This window comes from Idiotropiscis lumnitzeri, chromosome 10, assembly GCF_059441095.1.
Source record: "Idiotropiscis lumnitzeri isolate Australia: NSW breed Sydney's pygmy pipehorse chromosome 10, RoL_Ilum_1.0, whole genome shotgun sequence".
NCBI classification, from domain to species: Eukaryota; Metazoa; Chordata; class Actinopteri; order Syngnathiformes; family Syngnathidae; genus Idiotropiscis; species Idiotropiscis lumnitzeri.
The window spans coordinates 21,624,457-21,647,607 of NC_142400.1; the positions used below are offsets into that span (position 1 = coordinate 21,624,457).

Genomic DNA, 23,151 nt, shown 5'->3' on the forward strand with positions numbered 1-23,151 from the left:
TCTTCGGGCAGTAGGCGGCGGACACCCTGAACTGGTTGCCAGCCAATTGCAGGGCACATAGAGACGAACAACAATCCGCGCTCACACTCATACCTAGGGGCAATTTGAGTGTCCAATCAACGTGCCATGCATGTTTTCGGAATGTGGGAGGAAACCGGAGTACCCAGAGGAAACCCACACAGGCATGGGGAGAACATGCAACCTCCACACAGGATGGCCGCAGCCGGGATTGAACCCACGCCCAATGCTGTCTCTCACTGTGAGGCCATCGTGCTAACCAGTCGGGCCACCGTGCCACCCCAGGATGAAGGTGTGAGGAAGCCAATTGTGATTGATTGGTTGGTTTGTTAAAACTAACTCAAAGCTACACTACTGCCTTTCATAGACCTCCGAGGAGGGCTTAGAACGTGTGTAGGAATAAGCCATTACATTTAGGGCAAATAAGTTTTATTTTATTTTTATTATACTTATTATAACTCACAAGGGGGGCGGCACGGTGGACGACTGGTTAGCATGATGCCCTCACAGTGAGAGACAGCATCGGGCGTGGGTTCAATCCCGGCTCCGGCCATCCTGTGTGGAGTTTGCATGTTCTCCCCGTGCCTGCGTGGGTTTCCTCTGGGTACTCCGGTTTCCTCCCACATTCCGAAAACATGCATGGCAGGTTGATTGAACACTCTAAATTGGCCCTATGTATGAGTGTGTGTGCGGATGGTTGTTCGTCTCTGTGTGCCCTGCAATTGGCTGGCAACCAGTTCAGGGTGTCCCCCGCCTACTGCCCAAAGATAGCTGGGATAGGCTCCAGCACCCCGCGACCCTAGTGAGAAGAAGCGGTACAGAAGATGGATGGATGGATGGATAACTCTCAAGGGTGAATTTTAATGCTCATTACTGTATAAATTTGTTTTTCACTCCACACAGAGAACTACTTTAGATAACACACGTGCAAACATTCGAGGCGAGATGTCAGAGTGAAAGCGGGCTGTGGGGACGGGACAGTGAGGCAATGTTTTGGTTTGATTGACACTGCCAGTGAGATGTTAATTTAACATTATGTGTGGCGGTTCTAAGAACCGAGCGGAAGGAAGACTGGACCCAAACGCAAGCGTGAAGGGTTGAGGAGGATTTATTGAAGGGATCGGGGAGGGAGTAGCGGGCTCGGGAGCCGGGGAAGGAAGGCTGGTGGTGGAACGGCGAGGCGGAACCGGCGAACTTGCGACAGCGGAGAGAAGGTCGCCAGCGAGGGAGCCGCGGAGGCGACGGGCGGAGGACAGGCCGGCACTGTGGCGGGAGGAGCGCGGGCGCGGAGATCGGCGGGGCGGTGAGGACGTCGGCGAGGAGGCGGAAGCGGTGGACTGCAGGCAGGCGGCGTGAGGGCGGCCAAGATGCGGACGGCGGTCCGGCACTCGACGGCTGGCAGCGGAGGTTCGGGCTCGGACGGGCACTGGGCGGCTGGAGGGAGAACAAGGACAAACAGGGTTTAGCGCGGGAAGCATGTCACGGAGACCGGGCGTGTGCGAGGCGAGTGACGGAATGAGCCAGGTACCACGGAAGGTCACGGGATAATCCGGCGTCTGGCTCCTGGCAGCGCTGAGCTTTAAACCCCGCGGTGATTGTTGTTGATGAGCTGCAGGTGCGCAGGAGCCGACGCCCTCTCCAGCCGGAGGCGTGCTTGGCGGAAGACTGCCGGAGATCTGAAAATAGAGAAGCTTGCCAGGTCCCCCCCCCATAGCCGAACCCCCACAATTATGATTTCTGGATTCTAGTGGGCAAAATATTAGTGAGTGTAGTTCTAGTCGTAGTGATAGACCGATTATCGGCTGGGCCGATTATCGGGGGCTGATATTTGGCATTTTGCCGATAATTCGGCCTTTATAATAACATTGAAGGCTGATAAATGAAAAGGTTTATTTTGGCTCGCTGCAGCACACTTCTCTCTCTCTCTCTCTCTGCTGAGCTTGTTGCCCTGCCTGCAGAAGCAGATTGGCCCGCCGACAGCACCACCTGATTGGTTCCTTGTGCAGTGGGTCGCAGCCAATTAGCAGTAAGCTGCCTGTTTGTTTTTTTGTGCCTCGAGTCACACGCACTACAACAGACTGCCGAAATTTTAATAAATGTCCGTGTCCTACAACTCACAACAAATAGAAAGCTATTTATCTTAGTAAACTTTAAAGATATGTTTGTTTTCATTGGAATATAATATATGCAGCTGAGCCTGGGAGCTCCGTCCACTTTTTGTTAGACTTTTAAAATTACGTTTTCTATTTTCTAAGATCTAAAAAAACTTTAATATGTTGTAAATCACTAAAGTTGTATTATAAACAAGTGCTGAAAGGTATTTAAACTAAGTCAAGTTTTGGAGTTTTTATAATTTCCCCCTGTTTTTCAACCAATGAATATCGGCTTGAAGTATCGATTATTGGCCTCCATGCCTACTAATGAATGGTATTGGTATGGGGCCTGAAAAAAGCGTATCGGTCTATCACTAGTTCTAGAACACGGCAAACTACACTTACAGTAATAATGAAACAGTCATTTAAATTAATACCACTCAAGATTTTCAATCAAAATAGTATGTTGCTGTCAGAACATGCAACTGGTCATAATGTTATAAAACAATAAGAAACTGTCATTTTTAATAGCATCACACTAATTTGTTTGTTGATTTTCATACCAAATACGGATAGTACTGCAGCAAAATAAGTTTTGATGTCTGTTGTGAAATGCGCTAGATAAATGAAGTTGTATTGTATTGTTGAAACTTCATCAACCACATTTTGTAGGTTGATATAATATATAAGCACACTGTCATACAAACAGTCTCAGAATTATTTGTAGTGTTGGCATTTGCTGTCTACCACTTAACAATCACAGGGCCTGGAAACTGGGTGTTTGTGTTTATCCCCAAAAAATCTTTAATAATCTCTGGTAATCGTCACTGTGAAACTGAGAACTATGCAACAGCTGGGGTCATTTTTGTATTTTTGCATCTGCTCGTCAGCTTGACTGCCTGATGAGACTCCCTGTGATAGCCAAACCCGCGTGCACACAATACTGATTCATACAACTAAATCACGTTTTCCCCACTGTGCATTCACAGCATGTAGTTAATTTGTTTTCTCATCAAACTATATGTTCGTTGTGGCACTAACGTGCTGATTGCAGAAAGCCCCTGTGAGTGGGTGAAGCAAACAAAGGGATAAGGGTCGGAAGGCAACTGAGCCGTGACAGCACAATTTAAAGAAGACATAGTGTAGGTCTAGGTGATGAATACGATTAATGTACAGCCTTTTCCATGCACAAGGAAACACATGTTGGATTGTCCTTTGAAGTAACAACATGCATGTGTATAATGTTCTTTTTACAGCTGAGGCTTTCATTGAGCTGGCAGTGCTTAACACATTACAAACTTGTGTGATGCACAGCACTGAATCGATTCTAATTCATAATAGATAGCAAGAGAAAAGAAGAGGGATAAAGGCAGAGGGGAGAGCGGAGGTGTTGTTGAGAGGAGAGAATGGTATAGACATTGTTGGAATTTAGCTTTAAATCAATGTTAGAATTTACTTTTAAACCAATGTAAACTCCAATTAGTAATCTGACTCCAATTTGTGACTTTACCCAACTCTCACTCATCCAACAATATGCGCGCTCGTTCTGCAATAGAAAGGTATCAGGAAGCCGGCATTTTCACACACGAGTGGATTTATTCCTAACACACTTTGGGCTTGGGTCCCTCTCAATACAGCTCTGCTTGTCTCCGCTGTTCAGCAATAATTCATAGACACAATATGCAAATGACACAGAGGCAAAGGCATCCTGGCATGATTCTATTGGCTATGTGTCTACTGCAGTTAACTTTAGCTTGCTTTTATTGGTCTTTCTTCAAGTGGTGGCTCCTCCTGCTTGTGGTTGAAGGGTCCAGTTTCTTGTCCACCCCTTCCCCCTCGAGTTATCTGTCTCCGCCAGGCACCAACCTAAAACCTCCCAAACCTTTACATTCTTTGTTCAGCTTCACCAGCCACACACCCAGCATTCCACAGAATAACAGTGACACAAGATGCAGGACATCGAATAAAACTAGCCAGGTTTCAACTCTTCCACTCCTTTAACATCCAGGGAACAATCGCCTATGGAGGCAATGAATAAGACAGAGTGAAGCGGGTTGGGGGGCGGGGGTAATGCAGACACCATGATAGAGTTCTGAGGACAGTTCTGATTGAAACAAATGCTCTAAAGCAATAACAACGACTGAACTAGTTGTCCTGGAAATTAGGATATCTCATCTCAACACACACTATTAAGCATTTGATCAAGCAGATTTGTTTAGAATACCTCAGGTGAAAAACACCCCACGTTAGCGACACTCCCTAAGAAGACAAGATCAAATCCAGACAACCTTCCTTCCACTGAAGCGCTTATTTAGATATAGTCAGTGCAATTCAGCTCTTCATACCACACTTATTATTAAAAATTAAATTAAATTAAACTACACTGCATTGCATTGCATTGCATTGAATTTAATTAAATTAAATTAGTGTACAAATCAGAAATGGGGACTCCCAACTCAGGTCGCTAGAGACTTGAGTCAGTCTCTTCTTTTGGGACTTGTGAACATTTTGAGAGTCTATGGTGTGGCTTGCTCTCCTTACTCCAAATATGTGCGTTTGTGCGTTTGTGTGCGTGTGCGCGCATGCTTGCAGCTACGTACTTAAATTTTCCGATGTGACTAGTGGTCAGGGATTAATACTTGACTTGGAACCTAAAGCCTCTGACTTGACTCGGACTTGTGGGTCAAAGAATTGATACTTGACTTGGACTTAGCCTCAGAGACTTGTGTCCATCTATGGTACTAATACAAAAAAGCTCTAAAATTATATTACCATAAATTTACTTTAAAAATGTCCAATTGGTGTTTTTTGGTTTGCTTTTATTGCATGTTAACATCAATTGCAGCAGCAAATGTGCAATGACCTTACCAGAATCTCAGAAATGTGGTGTACTCATCTTGCACTTATGGGACTATAGAGCATGTCTCAAGGTTCATATATTTGTTATTTGATCATTTTAACAGTTTCCGAGCAGAGTGCAAGCAGAAGTACAGAAAAAAATGCATTTACTTTTAAAATAATGATGTGTTGGGCGAAACTAATTATAAAAGTTCTTGTATAATAAACGAGTGACTCATTAGATAAATGTAATATTATTACGGTTATCAAGTCCTGTAATGCGTTATGATTTTGTCACCACAAGACAATTTGTCATCAAAAATATAGGACAAACCAATCCATTAGATCAGTTTGTTCTTTGAGAGACGATACTCAGCCTCTTTTTTAGATGTTTCCCTCCTCCAACTCTGGGGGCTCTTGAGAAACTGGACGTGGGTACTCCTGCATTAGATAATTTCCAATGTAAGTTGATTAAAAAAAAAAAAATCACCATTCAAGTCACTAGTCATCACACTATGTAGGGTATAGCATACTAGCAAATAACGAAACAACCAGATCAGGTTGTTCCTTGAGAGACGATACTCAGCCTCTTTTTTAGATGTTTCCCTCCAACTCTGGGGGCTCTTGAGAAACTGGACTTGGGTACTCCTGCATTAGATAATTTACAATGTAAGTTGATAACAAAAAAAAAATAATTCAAATCACTAGTCATCACACTATGTAGGGTATAGCATACTAGCAAATAACAAAACAACCAAAATAAGGAACAAAGAAATACAAGTAACAAAAAATATGCATCTCTCATGCCATTCATATCATGAGTGCTGCAAACCATTCTGAGAATGCTTCAGCCTCAGCCAATCAGATGGCTGGTCAGAGAGATGTCGTGAGTGGTGTGCTGTGGGCAGCGTCCGTTGTGTAAAGTTTAATCTAACCTGTGATGTTTCTTGCTTGCAATAACATCAATGATAAAACAGACCACGACATTGAGGACAGCGGCCCTTTTATCCAGCTTTCTCCGGCACCTACATACACATAACTGGTCTGTTGTAAACTGAGTGTAGTTTCAAACCTTCACCAACAGAGGATGTGAAGACATTGTGGAAAAAAAAGACGCTTGTCTTCCAACTTCCACCACTTGCGAAACATGGATTCGTTGATCTAGAATTCTCTCGCGGCTGCTCAATTCCAAAGTCCCTCCGCGTGATTGATTGCTTGCAGCCTTAACTCTGCTTCATAGGAGTGTCTCTTCGGAGGTGCCATTTTTGGGGATCCTTACTCACCGGGCAAAAATTGGTTAAAAATATGTTGAAAGGACGTCACTTGTGTCCGTCCAAAAAAACATCTACATTTGGTGGAAAAGGGAAAGGTGAAAATATGTAATTTTAATGATGTTTAAAACACATCTTAAAAAAATACACCCTTTTACAGTCTAATTTTGGTTGAAAAGTGAAAGGTAAAAATACATAATTTTTATGTCGTTGAAAAAACGTCTTTGAAAAAGATGTCCCTGTACAGTCTAAATTTGGATGCCACATTGACGTCCCTTGTTGACTGAGATAAGACAGTGTGACAAATAAAGGATAAATAGCAATACTAAGATGGGAAGGGAATCAGACTCATAAGTTATTTATTTTGTTTTGTATTGTTTTCTTTTTTTATTGAATGGATAGTATATTAGTTATGGATCATTTCAGGATTGTGTTGTTTTGTTGCATTTTACCTTTACTTTACATGAGTATTATAATTACAATTTATCTTGTGTGTGCGTGTGCGCGTTTGATGTCCAAGGATTTGTTTTTTTTGTTTTTTGTTAAAAGAGCAAAAACAGATAATTATATGTGACTCGTTAGGATTTTTGTCATTGTGGTTTTGAAAATTAATACAAAAGACATTTGAAAGAAAAAGGAAGGAAATCAGAGGTGGATAAAGAGAGCATTTCTTATTAGCTTAAAAAAAAAAAAAAAGTAATCACTGCAATTCGAAGGTGAGGTTTGCATTTACTTATCCATAACTTTGGTGGCTTAGTCCCTCACATTCTCTCCTCCAACTCTACTTAACAGTGTAATCAGTGTGAGAAGAGATTGTTTTTTATTAAATTACCGTATTTTTACGGCCATAAGACGCACTGTATCAAAGGGCGCAGCACCAGTTGAGGGTGGTATTTTTGTATTTAATACTTAGACTGGGCGCGCTGCACTAAGAGACGCATGTTAGCATTCTACCTCGCGCATGCTAGCTCGTGCATGCAAGCTCACGAATGCTAGCTCGCGCATGCCAGAAATGATGCGAATAAGGGATTGCCGCCAGTAGCGGCTCCTCAAACCGATGAGAAATGTCATGGCAACTCATCTAAACGACAACGTCAGGGGAGGGATTTCACTGGTCACCACACTCATTAGAGTCACAATTTCAAATTAAAACCAAAAATATCTCTGAACAGCATACAAGCAAAAGTAGAGGGGTGGACCATAGTCCGGGACGGCATTCGGGGCGCGTCCTCTCGGGCCGCTGAGGAGCAGCGACCTCCTCGCACCACCACCTCGTGCAGGCGTCCATCTTGGGTGGCTCTCCCCTTTTGTCTCCCAAACATGTGACAAATGGGTTTCCAATAGCTGCATTGCTGCGCCACAAAGAAGAACGCTTGTCAGCAAATTTGCCTCTCGTGACGACAAGAAAGACATTTCTGGGATGCTACAGTGCAACTCGCTGCATTTGCCATTGTTTGAGGAAAAAAAAGTTGCGGTAGCAATAGTAAGTCGTAGTAGTAGTAGATTTCTTCCTTTACAATTATGTTTTAATGTGGAGAACCGCGGCTAATAAATCAAAATGACGAATTTGTAAAAATGTGTTTTAATGTCTAAAATTAGCTGCTGCGGCTTTTAATCAGGTGCGCGTTTGTAGACTGGAAATTACAGTTACGTTCAAACGGGTGAACATGTACTTATATTTTCTCATTTTGAAATTTATGCCAGCAACACATTCCCAAAACCTGGCAAACATGTATGAAAAGACTGGGAAAGTTGAGGAATGCAAAAAACAAACACCTGTTTGGCATTGTGTTGTGATTGGTCATAGAAGGAGCATGCCTGAGAATATAAATTGTTCACCACTTTGTGCGGTAGTGGCTCCTTCTGGTGGCCGATTCAATGTCGGTTTGGTGAGGCTGGTGGACCGCCTTGTCTCCCTTGATGTGAGTGGTCCCTATCCTCTTTACTTGGAGTAGAATTAGAATTAGAATTAGAATTAGAATTGTCATTGTACTCAAGAGTGCAACGAGATTAGGGAGCTGCCCTCTCCAGTGCAATACAACAATAATACAGACAAATATATAAACTAGATAAATAAGAGAGTGCAATGGAAAATAATACTGAATAGGGTATATAAAAACACATCACGATGCTGTTCTGCAAGGTAAGGGTGGTCTCGTGTGTGTGTGAGAGTTCAGAATAGAGATGGCTCTCGGGAAGAAACTGTTTCTCAGTCTATTGGTCCTCGATTTGATGCATCTGTAGCGCCTACCAGAGGGCATCAGGTCGAACAGGTGGGAGTTTGGGTGGGTATTGTCTTTGACGATGTTGAGAGCCCTGCTGAGGCACCGGGCGGTGTAGATGTCCGACAGTGAGGGGAGAGGGCAGCCCATAATCCTTTGCGCTGTTTTGACTGTCCTCTGGAGCCTCACTCTGTCCGCCTCAGTGCAGCCGCTGTACCAGGTGGAGACACAGTACGTCAACAGGCTCTCGATGGACGAGTGGTAGAAGGCCAGCAGCAGCTTCCTGTCCAGGTTGAATTTCCTGAGGACTCTCAGGAAGTGCAGACGCTGGTGGACCTTCTTTACCACTGCTGTGGTGTTGTGAGTCCAAGAAAGGTCATCGGAGATCTGTACTCCCAGGAACTTGAACGTGTGGACCCTCTCCACACGCACGCCTTCGATGCAGAGGGGGGGCGGTACCGTCTTGTTCCTCCTGAAGTCGACGACGATCTCCTTTGTTTTTGCAATGTTGAGTTGCAGTCTGTTGTCCTCGCACCAAGCCGTCAGCCTCTTTACCTCCTCTCTGTAGGCTGTCTCGTCACCTTCCGAGATCAGACCGACCACTGTCGTGTCGTCAGCAAACTTGACGATGGTGTTGTTGCCGTGGGCTGGGCTGCAGTCGTAGGTATAGAGGGCGTATAGGAGAGGGCTCAGCACGTATCCTTGAGGGGAACCGGTGCTCAGCGTGCGGGTGGAGGACGTGTAGGGGCCGAGAAACACAGTCTGGGGTCTGTTGGTCAGAAAGTCCTTAATCCAGATGCGTGTGAGGGCATGGAGGCCGAGAATGTCCAGTTTGGCGACGAGGATGTCTGGGATGATCGTGTTGAATGCCGAGCTGTAGTCCACAAAGAGCATCCTTGCATAGCTCTGCTGTTGTTCCAGGTGGCCCAGCACAACATGCAGAGCAGTGTCGATGGCGTCCTCAGTGGATCTGTTAGCCCGGTGTGCAAACTGGTAGGGGTCCAGAGTGGGAGGAAGGCAGTCCCTGATGTGCTGGAGAACCAGCCTCTCGAAGCAATTCATGATGACTGGTGTGAGAGCAACAGGACGGTAGTCATTCAGGTGGACGGCGGGTGACTTTTTGGGGACAGGAATAATGGTGGAAGTTTTCAAGCAGGAGGGGATGACTGCTTGAGCCATCCCTATTGTGCAATTCACTTGAATGTGTCTGTAAACACTTATTCAATGGTGATGTGGTGTTGAGTCACTCCCAAATTCCTATGAACAATTCTTTTGACCTTGTCAATGCCCTGAACTGTTGATTTAATTGAATTGCACTGCTACAGGTGTTGAGAATCCTCCTATAGCACTCCAATTACACAACCGGCTCAACTACCCCCATCGTGTTCCCTTCTTGTTCTGTCCTTCCATAATAGGGTGTAGCACTACTGTCCTGTATAAAATTCAATGCCAACCTGACACTGAAATACAATACATTTTTATTTAGATCGCACTTTCACCACAGCCGCAGTATTCATTTAATGCTGTCTTGTTTGTATTCTCTTAAGTTCGTGACCTGTCGTTGTGTGTTTATTTTTCTTTCCATCTTCTTGTCATCTTTTCTGTAACACCATTCTTAAACCCCATTCTGTCCCACAGTAGGTTTATCATAATGCAAACAAAGTACACAAAACTGCACTGTTACGCAGGAAAAACTGTTCTGGCATAAAAGGGAAACAGATCGATTCTGTATTAACTGTCAGCCAAACCAGAGAGGTTTAACACACGCAAAATGTATAAATGGTACCTGTAGCTTTGCATTCACTTTTACAATACTGCTCAGCGTACACAACATTAGACTGAGTTTACAGTGTAGAGTGCAAGATAAATATCCTGAAACAAGATTATTTATTGCATGCTTGGTGACTATTTTGCAGGACCGATATTTTTGGCACTCATCCAATTAGTAGAAAACAACTACAGACATTCAACCATCCGTCCAATTTCTACCAGTCTGTACCAGTCTATGCGAACAGAATTTGTGCTTACAGTACAGACTGTACTGACAACAAAAAGGCACATAAGACCAACAACCTTTTACACATTTGTTTCACAGCTATACATATCTGATTCAAATGATTAGGAGTTTTGTCATGCTTCCTCAAAACTTGAAAAACAAAATTCTCAACTCTGAACTATGTTGAAATGCAAATAATATAAATAAATAAAGTAAATGCTAACTCATCTTCTCGGTTTACATAAACGTATAAAGTATATGGGGCTATTTTTGCCAGCTGCAATATATTTATGTGAAGCAAGCCACATCCATTTTGCTGCAGCACACACACAGGAAAGAATAATATATTATAATTTCATAATATTAAAAGATGACATCTGATGTTTCTGGTCTGTGTAGAGTTCAATTAACAGTTGATCAGTCTGCTCATGCCATCAGTTTCATAATTCAGTTTTACTGGATCAAACCCAGACCAAATTGTGAGTTGCACTAGAGGAGCAAGGCAGAAACTCCCAGTGATATCTATCAAATACACAAGACGCTGAATTACCCGGCAGGAAAATTACAACGCACCCCTTTTTTATGCCGGGTGCAGGTTACTCTCAGATGCATATTATCAAGTGCAGAGAGGTGCAACAAGGCCCCAAACACGCTAGATTAGACTTGCACTCGAACGAAAATTAAGTAACACCCGTTTTTACCGGTGCCAGTCTACCAAAAAAGGGCTCATAGTGTTACAAATGGGTTAGGTGACAAGACTTTTTTTTTTTAACAAAAGATTTCCCATGCATATCCTGAAAACACCATTTCGTGCTAAATTGTCTTCTAAAGAGAGTACTTTGTATAATATGAAAACACATTCGTAAAGTACATTGCTTTTCAGTAATCCTGGAAGATGTAGCCCACAGATGCATGCGAGTGACATGTTCAGACAAATGAACAGTCAACAGAAGCACAATCTGCGAGAACACATTCAATGCTTTTTCCCATAGTGTCCACTTGTTTGAATACAAATGACGGGATAAACATCAAGAGTGAGAAATCAGTTTTTCACAGATTTGCTGATGTTTTCTCGTCTGGAATTTCGGAGTATATTAGACAACACATTTTTTGGTTTCTTTTATTTATTTATTTTTTGTGAGGTTTCTCTTTTTGGTTAAACGTTGGTATGCATGCCCTGCCAGTAGTTGGCATTGTTAATGCGTCTGCCTCAGTCTTATCTGCAAACTTCTTTTGAATTACTTGAGATTGGCATAATTAATTCATTACCATGTTTTTTGAAGGATTTTTCTTTGTAAATTATGGATAAAGTTTAATTGCTTTGCAATAGCTTTTTTTTTTAATCCATTACAGTTTGTAACATGATTAATAATGATAATGATGGGCATCCATCCATTATCTGAACCGCTTCTCCTCACTAGGGTCGGAGGGGTTGCTGGAGCCTATCCCAGCTGTCTTCGGGCAGTAGGCAGGGGACACCTTGAACTGATTGCCAGCCAATTGCAGGGCACACAGAGACGAACGACCATCCGTGCTCACACTCCTACCTAGGGGCAATTTAGAGTGTTCAATTGACCTGCCATGCATGTGTTTGGAATGTGGGAGGAAACCGGAGTACCTGGAGGAAACCCACGCAGGCACGGGGAGAACATGTAAACTCCACACAGGAAGGCCGGAGCCGGAATTGAACCCACACCTCTGCACTGTGAGGCCATCGACCAGGTGGCCACCGTGTCGCTGCGAACGCATCATTCATTCATAAATATTTGCCGCGGGAGGGTGCTGGAAACTATCCCAGCTGACTACGGGTGAAAGGCGCACCACACCTTGAACTGGTCGCCAGCCAGTCACAGGGCAGACAGACACTGATGATGGGCAATACCAGCCAATTTGGATTTGATACTTTTTTTTTCTTTTCTGGTAATTTTTAGTGTTTTGTTTTTTCTTAACTCCAATAAAAAAAAACATGTGTTATGTTCATAACATATTATTGGAAAGATTAAATGACTTAATTTTTATGACAGAAAGGCAGAGCCAACTCCCTTTCTTTGAATTTACAATTTTTTTTTTTTGTCAAAGCCAATCAAATCCCTTGTCTGCCCACGACTTGTTTGTATAACTTCCAGATGCCCGACACTCTAATCATACGTGTCGGCAATCATAGCCCGCAATGCATGCAGCTTCAAATGACAAGCAAAGCAGTTTGCATTTTAAGCCTCAGCAAAACACAAAGAAAAACAAAACTGAGAATCACATCAATGAAAGATTTTCCTTTAAGCCTAAAAGGTTCTTTGGGCTGCTTATGTCACCTGCGACCCGTACTCGTCAGGTGGAGGTGAGATGACGCAGCAGCAAGCTAGTGATAGCAACTTTAACAACAAGCTTCCACGACTGCCTGCTACACACATTGTGCAAGTACACTCCTAACTCAGGAATCACAGCCTCCATCAACTTGCCTCCATGGTGGCAAATAAACAAAATTTAAAAAGTATTGTCTTCACAAAGGGATTACGAGGAGAAACTATCTGAGGGAAGGACAGAGTAGCTTTGCAACTTCCCAAGTTAGTTAATGTTTTTCATCATGAAAGATTAAATTCAGTGATAGAATACACTTCAAATCCGCGCGGAAAATATTTGAAAAAACGGCAACAAAAGTGGTGGATGACACTCGATGATGTTCTTTCTATCGTGATGATACGAGTTTTTAATCCCAAGAATAGTGTCAGGTTCCGAAGCAAACCTGTGAGGAAACAACGAAGGATCCCAAAAGCGAAGAGGGGTCGAGAAAACCAGAATACTTGGCACAATCGTTGCGAGCAAGGTCGAATAATCTGACAATTGATTGCTCTGGCTGGCGGTTTATATAGTCCATTGATGGACTAACAGGTGCAGTGCTGGAAGGAACTCACAGGTGATAGGAAAGAAAATAAACAGACAGAGCCCAACCATGACAAATAGAGTTTAAATGAATGCATCTTCTGAAGATTGAACATTTTTGTTTATTATGTTGAGTGTTTTTTGGACAAGAGCCATTCACCATGAGTATACTTTAATGAGTTTTTTCTTTCTTTCCAGGTTTTATCCATACATGTGGAGGCACTTTAAAGGGGAAGAATGGGACAATAGAAAGCCCCGGGTTTCCATATGGTTATCCCAATGGAGCAAACTGCACCTGGGTGATCGTCGCAGGAGAGGGGAACAGGATTCATATAGTTTTTCAATCTTTTGCTATAGAAGAAGAATATGACTTTTTGTCTTTGTATGATGGGCACCCACAAACAGCCAACTTCAGAACACGGTAAGACACCTCCCTGCTTCTATTGACCTTGACGTTTATTTGAGTGCTGATTGCAGGAATTGACACTTGTGGATTTCATGTAACATTATGTAGGATACCAAAAAAGTGCAATTGTATTCATATACTGTTACAAAAAAAACACACATAGGGTAATTAGAATACAGGTAGTTGAAGTACAATGTGATGATCATTTGTCAGAATTACAAATTTAATGCCTTTTCGTATATCAAGGATGTGTCCTTTGACATGGGCCCGGCACGTTTGACAGTTTAGTGGCAGAAAGTCATATGCCTGATATAATGTGGTCCCATTTAGGTCCGGTGCAGTAGGTAGTCCGCTAGTCTAAGGCAGTTTTTTATTTTTTTCATCTGAATTTCTATTGGATTTGATTCACCACAGGCAGAAAGATACTGGGGTATATGAACATGTGCATGAATGTCATCATACTTTATTATGATGACAACATTGAATCGTGGGAGACATCATCATCATTATTGTTTTTCATATCATTCGCTGGGGGAGATACCACACAAAAGATTGGTTATGGTGATAGAGACATGTGGTCAGTGAACATATTTAAGTCGCCAGCGGAGAGGATTTTTGAATACACCAGCTTGTGGGCATCTGTAAAATTACAAACACTCAGTCTGACTCAGCTCTCAGAGTCACACTTAGCACAGTGCTGGATTTGCACTAGTCATAAAATCAGACCCATTAGTCTCTGGGCACTGTTTTTGTGCACATCACAAATCTAGCTGTCAAACACTGCACGGAGGCGGGTTAGACAGTGATGTCAATTTTGCAAAGTCACACAGCTTGACTGATTTGAAAAAACGGGTGGTTTGCGCAAACGAGGGCGTGAACACAGCCAACTTGATGTGTCGTCAATCGTCTTTAAATGTGGTGCATGACAGGCGTCATACAATTTGAAACAGATTTTCTTGAATCTGGCGGGAGGCATAGCACAAACCCCAGTTCCAATAAAGTTCATAGTAAACTAAGTAAACAGAATCCTTTTCAACCTATATTACACTGACAACACTTAAATCATGGGACATTTAATGTTCAAGTTGACAAACTTGATACTATATATCCATCCATTTTCTTAGCCACTTATCCTCACAAGTAGCCTATCCCAGCTATCTTCAAGCAGTAGTTGTGATAAACCCCAGACTGGTTGCCAGGCAATCACAGGGCACACATAGACAACCATTCACACTCACAATCACAGCTAGGGCCAATTTAGAGTGACCCATTAACCTTGCATGGGTTTGTAATGTGGGAGGAAACAGGATTACCTGGAGAAAAGCGATACAGGCACGGGGAGAAAACCAAACCCCACACAGGAAGGCCGGAGCCGGAACCATGCTATTGACTATTGATCACAATATATTACTGAAAAAATTAGAACGGTATGGCAGAAGAGGTTTGGCAAATAAATGGTCGAAAAAACGGTCTCAGTGATACAAATCAGTATATATACACATATATATATATATACACATATATATATATATACACACATATATATATATACACACATATATATATACACACACATATATATATACACACACACATATATATATATATAGTACCCAAACACAGAGAAGCAGCACATTGGTGCGGACTTTTGAATTTAGTATAAATATAACAAAAAAGTCAAATAAGGAACTGGGATATGCATCAAATGTACAAAACAAGAATCAAAATAAGAAAAACAAAAACTAAGAAAACTTGACTCGAACCAACACAAACGCAACAATACATGGCAGAGACGAAGGACAGCTGAGAAGGACTGAAAGGAAACAGCCGACTAAATGCAAACAAATTGATGAGACAACGAGGACAACCTGGAAAAGATGAAGGGTTGGAGGTAGCTGATTGGGGAACACAAGGGACCGGGATGACAAGCACAGGTGTATACGATAAACTATCGACACACAAAGAAACACAAGGAAAGACTGAAATTAAACTACTTAACCAATTTAAACAAAATATATAATCTTTAGTCCACGACAAATTAAACACTTAGTCAAAATGATAATCAATTCAATTGAAATAGTAAGAGTAAATGAAACTAATTGTCTTGTAGTCATTATAGATGAAATATATGTTGGAAATCACATAAAGAAAATGTTTAAATAAAAATTTCAAAAACTATGTACCGTATTTTCCGGACTATAAGCCGCTACTTTTTCCTAGATTTTGAACTATGCGGGTAATACAACAGTGTGGTTTTTCTGTGGATTTTTCTTTCACTTGGTAGGGATGCTCTATAGTTCAGAAAATAAATAAATAAATCTCATTTTTGTTCTGTTCTGTTTTAATTAGCAAAGTTGTTGTCGTGTTAAAAGGCACTGTTTTAACAATTTGTTTATGTACCTTTATGTGCATTCACAGTACAAAATCGTTCTGTACATTAAACAACAAATCTTTTTTCAACAGACAACTGCGTCTTTTAGTCTGGTGCAGCTTGTATATCGATTTTTTGTTTGTTTTTTTCTGTGGCTTATATACGGTTGCGTTTTATAGTCCTGTGTAAAATCTAGGATCTTCTAAATGAGGCAGATTTATATACTTTTTGTCAGGACCGCTTCCCAGCCGGGGCTGGAAAGCGGTGGATTCTTAAGCGCTGACACAGGAAGTGATGTTTAGCAAGGTATTTATTTAGACCGTCAAGCAGGTTACAAATTATCAATAGGGAGTATTCTCTTATCAATTTCGTATACTATTAGGTTTCTATGATTACAACCGCCGGAATAGACGGAACGAAAAACGCTGGAGGACACAGTCACACCAGGAAATAAATCACGAAATAACAAAAAGCGCTTGCAAGGCAAGGAACCGAAAAACGAATAATTGCTTACCACAAAAAGGGTGAAGACAAATCCAAATACGACGATAACAAAAAGCGAGCCGAAAAGTAGCTAGAAGCGTCAAACAATAAACACAAAAGTACGCACGAGCAACACACGGAATCAATCGCGACAAGAACAAGAACAAGAACTATGAGCATGAGCAAAAGCAGTAACATGAGCAACGCTGGATAATAATCCGACGCGGGTCTGACCGCGTCAGTGGCTTAAATAGTCCGTAATCAGTGTCTTGATCAGACGCAGCTGTGTGGCTCGTGAGCGCGTCCCGCTCGTGGCCGATTCCAGGAACGGGCGCCGTCGGACCACGCCCACTTAGCTGCAACCACAACAGACGGATCGTGACACTTTTATTGCTCCTTATTATTGCGATACCTGTCATACTGTGTGGCGGGACCTATGGGGGAATATTTACGAAACAAACATTCAGTCTTTCGAGCTACACGAATTACACGGTTTTCCATATAAATTGAGGCATGCATAAAATAGTTATAGCCTAATTTTGAGGTGCTGAATGCAGATTTGCAACTGTTCTGAACTAACATATGCATTGATGTTTTTCTTTGATATTGTTTTCATGTTTTTTATGTTGTGTTTTAAATATTCAATAAAATCAATCAATCAAATATAATAATAATATTCCCTTTATTAGTCCCACAATGGGGAAATTCGAGATTCGAACCCAGGCCTCCTGGGGAGACTGGGTCCTAAACGCAGCGCCTTAGACCACTAGGCCATCCTGGTAAATAGTACATTTGCTTTGGCTAGATAATTAGAGAAGACAAAAACATGCCATAGTTTACTGACAAGCGACAGGCTGTGATTCAATGCTGCAAGCTCGTTTGATACGCTTGTGTGTAATATTTGACATTAACCAAATCTGAATTTACAGAATATATGTGTATCTATGCTTATTTTATTCAATATTTGTAACAGTAATTTCTTCTGGACAGTTTTTATCATCTTACTTGTGCATCCATGGCCCTCACGCCTCCCATGATTGGATGCTCTACCAACCATTTATTTGCCTACAAATTAAGGCTAGAGATTACACACCATTAAAATGGGAATTTTTGTACCATTACAATACTGAACTACCGGCAGTCATCATATCTTCCACTCCATGAAACACATAAATGCTCAGTAGTAATCATAGTTTAGACCTGTAGGCTTACTAATTGTGATCATTTTAATGATGAAATGGGTAGCCTTCAACCTAACGTATATATATTAACAGAACATTTTAATCATTATGGCCTTTATAAAAAAATGATTATGGGAATAGGTGGGGTAGTGCACAAGATGTCCCTGTGATGCGGTCCAAGCTTTTGTCCTTCAAGTCAAGTTAATTATTATTTCATGAACGCAAGATTAAACAGGAAAAACTTCTTTTTATACCATCAGGGCAGATGGAACATAATGAAAAGAAAATGTTTGACTCCACTTCCACTTAAATGCATTTTTTTCTGCTGGAGGAAGACAGACATGCCCCATTTTGCTGAAAATATCAGATTTCGGCGAGCCAAAGCTCCTAAACCCCTGCTTCCAATGACCTAATATTTGAGATTTAAAGAGTGGGGCACTTGACCCTTTTTTGACTGTCAGTCCCCCGCCCTCCGGCTGCGATCTGGCAAGTCTTCCGGCCTCGACCCTCTGACCTTGTTCATAAAAATTGTCGGACCCTGGCTCTTAAACAGTGTTGATTGAGAATCGCATGCAGATGGGAATGTGTGGCCTCCGGAAAGAGCCATGCCCAGCCGGAAACGTGAAGCCCTACAAGACAGACAAGGTGGAGCACAGGAACCAGTCCCCGCCAAAATAAAATACCACAATCAGTTTGCTGACTAATGCTGCTATAACCCACAGGAGACACTACAATATGTTGGTGTACTACCAGAGGAGTGCGACATTTCATCAGACGCACACGGTAGCCTGTGTGTGCTAACTAAAGCTAGCTTCCAGACACGACTCTACCTGTCGTAAATTAAATTCCAAACAATTAGCATTTATAAGAATGTTATTGGAAACATGAATTACTTGTGAAATCAAAACTCAATCTTTTTTTAACTACAGTACAACATGAACTGTCTTCTTAATTCATCACTTCATCATTCATTCACAATATTGCCTTTTATTAGATAAAGCAAATGATTAACTGTCAGGTTTAAAACGGCCCTGACGCCTTTTTTACACCGGGAATTATTTAAATAATGATGGCTGAATGTCCAAAGTCAATCAAGCAAAGTTTTATTTTCCAATTTGCGAGTTGGTGAGAGAGAGAGAGCCGGAGGCCGAACAGGCCTGTTCGGCCTCCCACACTCCCTTCATCTGACCCCCTCCTCTGACTCTCCTCCGGACATAAAGAGACAAAGAGGGGGGCTGTCTTCTGGAATTCTAGCAGGCAGGCAGGAAACAACCAATCACAACAGTCAGTTTAAAACTTCAGCTCGAAGATTCAGAAACTTGAAACCGAATGTGTGTGTGTGTGTGTGTGTTCAAGCTGTGCTCATGTGTGCTAAATGAGTGTCTGTGTGTATACAGTTATTAGTGATACAAATAGTGTATGAAACATGATTATGAATACACAAAATTGGTGACATATCCTAACATTAACCTTGTTGACTTTTACTTTAGTAAATACAACTGAAGAAGCGGTTGCAGTTGTCTGAATGTTACCAAGGTGCCCTTGAGAAATGCATTGAAAGCCCATAGACTGCGCGTGTGGTATAAAATTAGAATGTAGCTAAATTTTTTTCTTTCAACTTTTACAATATTTTTAAGATAGCTTTCATCTTATTTTGCCATTTTGCTATTAAAACTCTGTATTTAGTTGCATACATTACACCACTCATATGGCATGCAAGTCCAACTGAGTCGACTCTGGAGGCTTTTGATGCATTTTCAGAACAGTACATGTTTGGGGCAAATAACTGGTTTTGAAAAGAGTCTTTGGCGACAGGTGGGAGGAAGGGGTGTTTTAAAATTGCAACGCCCCCCTACTTTAGGATGAAACACCTGGTGGCCCCACATCCTGGATGTGAGTGAGCTGACCACTGGACTAGAATTCCGGAGTGCATTTGCACTCTTTTTGAAGGTGTTGACTCCAATGGACAGCGTGCCAAAGATAACTGTGTTTCGGGCTTCGACTTGGTTTACCAGTGTCTCCAGCTTATGTTTTGTGAAGTTCCACTATTTTTATTGGTTACTCATGTCTCATAATCTTTTTATTTGTTCATGCAGGGTGATTGTTCCCTCCAACAGGCACTGTTTGGAGTAATTTGCATATTTCTATAAGGGCATTGAGAGGGAGGAGCCTAAGATGCCAAAATTTCCGCATTGATTTAGATGTACAAAAGGAAAGTGCTTGGCTTCATGCGTACTTAGAGATTTATGCTTCTGAATTTTTTTTTTGTGCATACAAGCTATTTTGGATTTGGTCATATGTGTTTCAGAATGAAAGCCACACAAGTCTTTGTATGTGAGCCCCCCGGTCTTCAACACTAACATGGAGCTAGTTGTAGACTTTAAGAGGGCTAGAACCACCACTCAGTCGTTCACCATCTCGAGGGAGGAGGTTGAGATTGTGCAAGAGCATTTGTGAGTACACTTGAAAAATGGACTAGATGGAACACCAACACGGATTCTGTTTACATGAAGGGAGTAAGCATTGTGTTATTCACAAGGAAGCTCAGAAACTTTGGTGTGTGCGACAAGATGATGGAGATGTTGTACCAGTCTGTGATGGCATGCGCCATCGACATTGCTGTTTCAGAATCAAAATGCATTTTTATTGTCTGTGACTTGGTCCAATTGTGCGACATGAAACAGATGACAATAATCTTAAAAAAAATAATTACATTATGTGAAAAATAGATGGTAAGAAAAAGTATTAGGTACAATTGATGGTAAGAAAAGGTTGAAGGTATAAAACTATATTGAAGCTATAAGAGCATGCATCTAAATGAGCTAAGAAGAAACTAAAATGAACAATATGCAATGTTGTAGGTACAACATTGCAATGAGTGATAATGCCTTATTTAGAATTAGAATTAGAAATCTCTTTATTGTCATTGAACTCAAGTGTGCAACGAGATTAGAGGGCTCCCCTCTCCAGTGCAATACAACAATAATACAGACAAATTTATAAATTAGATAAATAAATAAGAGAGTGCAATGGAATTTAGGACTGAATAGGGTATATAAAACACATCACGATGCTGTTCTGCAAGGTAAGGGTGTTCTCGTGTGTGTGTGAGAGTTCAGAATGGAGATGGCTCTCGGAAAGAAACTGTTTCTCAGTCTATTGGTCCTCGATTTGATGCATCTGTAGCGCCTGCCAGAGGGCAACAGGTCGAACAGGTGTGAGTTTGGGTGGGTATTGTCTTTGACGATGTTGAGAGCCCTTCTGAGGCACCGGGCGGTGTAGATGTCCGACAGTGAGGGGAGAGGGCAGCCAATAATCCTTTGCGCTGTTTTGACTGTCCTCTGGAGCCTCACTCTGTCCGCCTCAGTGCAGCCGCTGTACCAGGTGGAGACACAGTACGTCAACAGGCTCTCGATGGACGAGTGGTAGAAGGCTAGCAGCAGCTTCCTGTCCAGGTTGAATTTCCTGAGGACTCTCAGGAAGTGCAGACGCTGGTGGACCTTCTTTACCACTGCTGTGGTGTTGTGAGTCCAAGAAAGGTCGTCGGAGATCTGTACTCCCAGGAACTTGAACGTGTGGACCCTCTCCACACACACGCCTTCGATGCAAACTTGACGATGGTGTTGTTGCCGTGGGCCGGGCTGCAGTCGTAGGTGTAGAGGGCGTACAGGAGAGGGCTCAGCACGCATCCTTGAGGGGAACCGGTGCTCAGCATGCGGGTGGAGGACGTGTAGGGGCCGAGCAACACAGTCTGGGGTCTGTTGGTCAGAAAGTCCTTAATCCAGATGCGTGTGAGGGCAGGGAGGCCGAGAATGTCCTGTTTGGCGACGAGGATGTCTGGGATGATCGTGTTGAATGCCGATCTGTAGTCCACAAAGAGCATCCTTGCATAGCTCTGCTGTTGTTCCAGGTGGCCCAGCACAACATGCAGAGCAGTGTCGATGGCGTCCTCAGTGGATCTGTTTGCCCAGTATGCAAACTGGTAGGGGTCCAGAGTGGGAGGAAGGCAGTCCCTGATGTGCTGGAGAACCAGCCTCTCGAAACACTTCATGATGACTGGTGTGAGAGCAACAGGACGGTAGTCATTCAGGTGGACGGCTGGTGACTTTTTGGGGACAGGAATATTGGTGGACGTTTTCAAGCAGAGGGGATGACTGCTTGAGCCAGGGAGCGGTTGAAGATCCTGCAGAAAACATGTGACAGTTGGTGGGCACATGTTTTGAGGACCTTGCCTGGTATTCCGTCGGGTCCAGTAGCTTTCCTGGGGTTAACAGCCAGGAGCGCGCGCCTCACATCGTGTTCCTCTACGGTGAGTGGGGGGGAGTTGGAGCATGAAGTGCTGGGGTGTGACGGTTGGGGCGAGTCAAAGCGAGCGAAGAAGCAGTTAAGCTCCTCTGCCAGCGATGCACTCGGGTCTGCAGAGGTCGTGCTGCTGCCACGGAAGTTGGTGATGCTCCGTAGACCCTGCCACACCTCCCGTGGTCTGTTACTGGCAAGGTGGGCCTCCAGCCTCCCCTTGTAGGTTGCCTTGGCTAGCTTGATGCCTTTGCTCAGGTCAGCACGAGCCACCCTGTACTGGGCTTTGTCGCCTGACCTGAAGGCAGCGTCACGGGCCTTGAGGAGAGAGCAAACCCTGCTGGACATCCAGGGCTTCGCATTTGGGAAGGTCCGTATAGTCCTGTGTAGGGACACCGTTTCCATGCAGAACTTGATGTAGTCCAGTACACAATGTGTGTAGACATCAAGGTCCTGATGATCAAAGAGGTCCCAGTTTGTGTCTTGAAAGCAGTCCTGTAATTCACTCATGGCGTCGTCACGCCAGGTTTTCACAGTCTTTGTGGTGGGCCTGAATCTGCGCCTGAGAGGGGTGTATGCTGGTGCGAGCTGCAAGGACAGGTGGTCTGACTGGCCGAGGAGGGTGAGTGGGAGGGCCCTGTATGCGTGCTTGATGTTCGAGTACACATGGTCGAGAGTGTTGTCTCCCCTCGTTGGGCACTTGACATGCTGGTGAAACTCTGGGAGTACAGTCTTTAAATTGGCCTTATTAAAGTCTCCCGCTACTACGTGAACGCCATCAGGGTGGGCCCGCTGATGTTTATTGATGACGCACGCGAGTAGCGAGAGCGCCGTGCTAGTGCTAGCGTCGGGAGGGATGTAAACAGCTGTGACAATCACGACCGTTAGCTCCCTCGGGAGAAAATAAGGCCGGCATTTAACGGACATGAACTCGATGTCGGTCGGTCGATTTAGTGTTCATGCTAACTGGTGCTTACCAATATTACCATGTTGCCCCTACATAGTTTTGTTGTCTTTATTTTAATTATCTTTTTATTTTTTTACATTGTCAGTGTTGTATCGATCTATCTATCTATCTGTCCATCTATCTATCGACACA

At 42.9% G+C, this 23,151-nt stretch overlaps 1 protein-coding gene across 7 annotated transcripts in view; it reads left to right on the forward strand.

Annotated features, from left to right (window-relative positions):
- The window catches only part of LOC148329655 (CUB and sushi domain-containing protein 3-like), a 493,599-nt gene that overhangs the window by 25,103 nt on the left and 445,345 nt on the right, over nucleotides 1-23,151 (forward strand). For all 7 annotated transcript variants that reach the window (XR_015845569.1, XM_088306210.1, XM_088306213.1 and 4 more), the window contains exon 2: nucleotides 13,514-13,736. Coding sequence is in view for 6 of the 7 variants with exons in the window: in XM_088306210.1 (XP_088162336.1) it covers nucleotides 13,514-13,736 (223 nt within the window). In the remaining variant the exon portion in view is untranslated. The remainder of the gene's footprint in view (nucleotides 1-13,513; nucleotides 13,737-23,151) is intronic.